The following is a 4,783-nucleotide window of genomic DNA, read 5'->3' as shown; positions in this document are numbered from 1 at the left end:
TCTGAGCGCCCGGCGAGCAGAGGAGCGCCCCCTGGCTGGGGGAGAAGCAGCCTGCCCAGCCTGCTGCGCGGTGCAGGAAGGGTGCCCTGCTCCTGCTCCCGCTGCCACCATCCCCTGCTGCTGTCCCCTGCCCGTGTGGGCAGCTGTGAGCCTGAGCCGCCGGCTGTCCAGTGGGGTGGGAGGGGTGGGTGCTGGGGGCCGTCAGGGCGCTGGTCAGGAGCCCATTGCCTCCTGCCGTGCGCGGTTGGCCAGTTTGGCCGGCCTCGTGCCGTGTGAAATGTGTCCATATGATTCGTGTCACTATGGAACAATGCTAGGGTCGCACGATGAAATACGACCTTCTGTCTTACATACCCCTGTATAACTGCAAGCCTAAAAAAAAAACCAGGAACTGGATGTATGTAGCTCCTGTATCTGGCAGGGGTCGCCTGATAGGCATTCCGGCATACCAGCTTAAACCGGTCTTATTGCTAACCCAAGCAAGAGATTATTGCTAACCGAAGCAAGAGATTATTGCTAACTGAAGCAAGAATTGTTGCTAGCCAAAGCAAGAGATTATTGCTAGCCAAAGCAAGAGATTTTTACTAACTTATTGCTAACCGAAGCAAGAAATTGTTGCTATCCAAAGCAAGGGACTGCTGCTAACCAAAGGAAGAGGAGTTTGAGAGATGCCTATTTCTGGAAGATATATAAACCAGAAAAAGGAACTGTACGGTGTGCGTCTTGGTGGAGCGGAGACTCCCGGCTCACCCAGCGCTGTTTGCTTGCCTCTAGTCGCTTAATAAATTGTAAACTTTGATTTCAACCCTGTTTGGGACTCAGTCATTTATCACAGCCGGAAGGCCATGGACTGCACCGGCGGGCGTTTGTAGGGGTGTTTGTCAGCCTTGTCGGTGGAGTAGTCGCCTGGGGCAGAGGAGAAGCAGGGCAGAGCAGTGAAGCTGGGCCCTTCTCCTCGGGCCCGAGAGGCAGGGTCCGGAGGAGGGAGGTGCTGCGCCCGGCTTGTTTCCCGCCCGGCACCTTCGGGGGCTCCGCCGGGGGGCAAGCTGATGGCTTTGTGGGCCAGCAGCAGCAGAGGTCAAGGGGAGGGGGCGCTTGTCTTGCCCGAGCGAAGGGCTGGAGAAAGGGTACTCACTTGGCCTGGGGGCGACCTGGGTCTTGATCTCGGGAAGCCTGCAGATGTGCTGCACTGGAGCCACGTAATTCCCGTTCCTGGCGATGGAGGGCTGGATGCAGTAGCGAGGGCCCGGGGAGCAGCTGTCTGCGGCGGGAGGCTTGGCCCCTTGAAATGTGTAGGCAGGGGCCTTGGCTTTGGTGGGGCTGTGAGCCAGGTAGCCCGGTCCCCCTGCCCTTGGGGAAAGGAGGGAGCAAGCGGCTGGTGGGGGCTTGTCTGCTGGCCAGGGCCAAGCCTCCACTTCCCAACCTTGTTTCCCCCAAATGTGGTGAAACACGGCCCGGCTGCAGGGCGAACAAGTGCTGTGAAGGAGCTGTAGCTGCCCGTTGCGGTGCTTGCAGTCACCGGCACCAGGGGACCCCTGACCCCGGCCGGAGAGGTGAGAATGTTGAATTCTCAGCTTGGTGCTTTGCATCTTTGGATGCTTTCCCAAGAGGTCTGTGTCAGGATCTTAACCCTGGACAGGAGCAAGAGCCCAAAGCTCTCCTTTCAGTCACTCTGTCTTCTCCAGTCGAGGGACCCCATGTCTGCAGCGTTTCTTTTTCACTCTTACTTTATAGTCATTAGTTCCTAAGCAGGGAGAGGAAGAAGAAAACAAAGTAATTCTGTGAGCAGTTCCTGGTGCTGTTGGCTGGGCAGTAGCAGGTGTCAAACGATGTTTGGTGCCTTGTGAGCTCCTGCGAGACTGGGCATCCCTACTTTTTATGTTGTCTTAACACTTGACAAGTGTCTGTGTTCTGTTTATTTTCTGCGCCAGACAATGTTTACAAAGAGATGAAAAATACAAGTGCATTAAATAAATTGAAGCTGAAGGAAGTGCTAAGCTTTTCATGTTTGAGTATTTGGACTGGCAAACACAAGCAAATCCCTGTGAGAAGTGACCAGGATTGGTGATGGTTTGCTGATGGCACGCACATGTTCTGTGCCTTTCCATCAACGCAGGTCCTGTATGACCCCATTCCCAACTCCTAGCTGAGTTTCCTATTTTCCAAAATGCCCGTTTTATTTGTTCCGTTCCACTAAATTGTTCACACTCACGTTTTTACTTCTGATTTCCAAGGAGAAACATTTAGGTTTGGTTCAGAACAAAGCAACAACTGCCACCATTTTTCATGCAGCGTTCAGTTCTGCTCATATGGGAAGAGCTGCATCCTGCTTTTAACGAACACGTTTATTGTCGGACCGATTCCTCAGTAGGATGGGAAGTACATGGACATTCCCGTCACTCCTTCTGATCTGGTGAACCCGTCGACCTCACAGGTCCTGCGCTGAATTGCTTCCGTGAGCAGCGGGAGCGATAGGCCATCCAATACGCTCCAATGGGCGCTTGTCTATGGCGATTGCCTGCTCTGCTCCGGGGCAGCTCCTGTGACCAGAGCGGTATTCCTTGGTATTTACTTGGGCAAAACGGGCAGGGATTTGGAATCAGGTAGCACTGCTTGCCTTCAGAAAGGCCTGCCGGGATCCTTCAGCAGGTTTTTTTTTCCGGGACCCTTCAGCGGGACATCAGCATCCTGAACTTCCACATGCTGACCCCTTCCCAGCCAGCAGCCATTTCTGTAGGGCGTGCAGGTTCCCTTGGGCCCGGCTGCCCGCCGTGTGCATTACGCACATCCCCCTCAGCCGGTTGGATCATTCGTCCTCTGCGACCAACAGGCCGTGGGTAACACTAACGAGCAGGCCGTTGGCTAGCACGCAGTTCCTTCATGCTGCCCTCTGCACTCACGTGAGCCAGGCTTGGAAACACCAGGCTGCACTGTCACCAACGCGCCCTAAGACCAACCCAGGCACAGGGCAGGCTCAAATGTGTTCAGGTCACAAACAGCCACAACCACACAACAGAAGCCCATGAGAAACAGGGGTAAACAGAAATCAACCACCACCGACAATATCCAACACACCACAGGTCCGGGGTGTCAGTCGGGGCATTGCTATGACAGGTCACTCCGACACACCACAGAAAGAGGAACATCTCACTGAGCAGGAGCATGGAACCATGTGCAACAGGATCTGGCGGTGAGAAGGAGCTAAGGAAGTATTTGCCTTGTCAGCAAACCTCAACAGGAGCAGGTGACAACACCCCTGATGAGGAGACCACTGGAAACACTTGGAAAAATTTGCTTTGGTCAAGGACCGATTCCCTCAGGTCATTCTGAGTGGAAGGAGAAGAAAAAGACCTTTACTTATAAAAACAGACAACGCACATAATTTTAAAACATCATCTGAATTTTATTTAGAACTTAACACTAGCTCTACAGAAATAAGATCTGAAACGGACAGGGAGGTGGCGGGGGGGACAGCACTTGGCCACACAGCTGCCGACATCCCAGTTTTCTCCATTTCTCGTATTTGTTGTTTTCCCAGAGGCTTTGGGTATGAGAAGCTGGAAGCCATCAAGAAGCATTGTCAGCAGCTGGGACAAATATTTCTACAGCTCTAAGCCTCTGTCCGAAGCAGTTTCTGAAACAGAAGGTAAGAACAGTGAATGTAGCTGGGGAAGTGCCCCCCTGCAGAGGGAGGCTGGGCTTGGCTGCTGAAGGCAGCACCGGCCTGAGGACGGAGGCTTCCCCTGCCGCCCACCGGCGCTCATTGGGTCCGTACCGGGCGCCAGCATGGACAAAGAGCAAACGTCGCATGTGCCAGCGCCTTTATTCCTATTACCTGGGAGTTTTCTTTCACCTGGGCTCCGTTCCTAAAAACATGCCTGCGTGACGCAGGTCCCTCTCCCACCAGGCAGTTAGCGTGCTGTAAATTCTAGCCAATGTAAAAATCCTTGTCCTGGTGGTAGAGACAGCCTGTTGTTTAGCGAGCTCCTGGAGCGCTCGCAATGCTGGTGTGCAGCCAAGCCTGAGGCCAAGGGGTGCTGAAGTTTGAGTATTTGGGCACTCTTTGCCCAGACACTGGCAGAGGCCAGTTACAGACACTTACGATAATAATAAAAGGAATGAATTACCAGCAGGTCAGCGAGGGCCTTCACGTGCTCAGGAGAAAGCTTGTCAATGCATTCCTTTAATGCGGTCAAAGCGGCTCTGGTCACGTCATCGACCTCGTATTGGGAAATGGGGCCGGCGTAGAGCTGCTCAGCAGAGCCTTCAAGAAGGGTCTGGAGAAAGCTGGGGACAACCTCGTGAGTAGAGCCAGCTCCTGGAGCATGGAAGGCAAAGTGGAGAGTAGTGAACAAACCTTCGCTGCTCAGGTCCGGCGGCATCTGCCACTGCCCCCCCTCTTAAAGGACATACAAACCACGCAAAGCCTTTGGGGAGCACATCCTTGGCTTTGCGGGGTTGGGTTTTGTTAAAACCTCCAGAGAAACGGGCGGCCACTGCAGGAGCTGCTCCGATGCACAAGTTCCTGGTGGAATTCTGCCCTTGGTGGAAGAGCTGCTGCCTGCCTGGTCCTCAGCCCTCTCTCCCCTCCTCTCCCCTCCCTTCTCTCCTCTCTCTGGACCCAGCTTCTTCTCAGGCTTTGTGGGATGTTTTTGCTCTTTTCCATGCACCTTTCGTTCCTTACATCATTCCCTGTTCTCTAGCCAGATACCAAAGCCCGTTCCGCTCCCTTCCCTTGATGTGTCCGTGTGTCCGTCGCCCAGGCTGTCTGTAATGTTCAGTG

The 4,783-nt window shown here is 54.0% G+C and overlaps 1 protein-coding gene across 1 annotated transcript in view; it reads right to left on the bottom strand.

Moving 5' to 3' along the window:
- Positions 1 to 829: 829 nt before the first annotated feature.
- Positions 830 to 4,783, bottom strand: part of LOC104123514 (outer dense fiber protein 3-like) — a 7,074-nt gene continuing 3,120 nt past the window's right edge. Inside the window, exons 2-3 of the mRNA XM_035891357.1 lie at positions 1,136 to 1,350; positions 830 to 906 (exon numbers count right to left, since the gene is read on the bottom strand). Coding sequence (XP_035747250.1) covers positions 830 to 906; positions 1,136 to 1,350 — 292 coding nt within the window. The remainder of the gene's footprint in view (positions 907 to 1,135; positions 1,351 to 4,783) is intronic.

The sequence above is a fragment of the Egretta garzetta genome, unplaced genomic scaffold (assembly GCF_000687185.1).
Source record: "Egretta garzetta isolate BGI_Z169 unplaced genomic scaffold, ASM68718v1 scaffold923, whole genome shotgun sequence".
Classification (NCBI taxonomy): domain Eukaryota; kingdom Metazoa; phylum Chordata; class Aves; order Pelecaniformes; family Ardeidae; genus Egretta; species Egretta garzetta.
The sequence above is the reverse complement of the archived record's forward strand: the minus strand, read 5'-3'. Positions and strand labels throughout refer to the sequence as shown.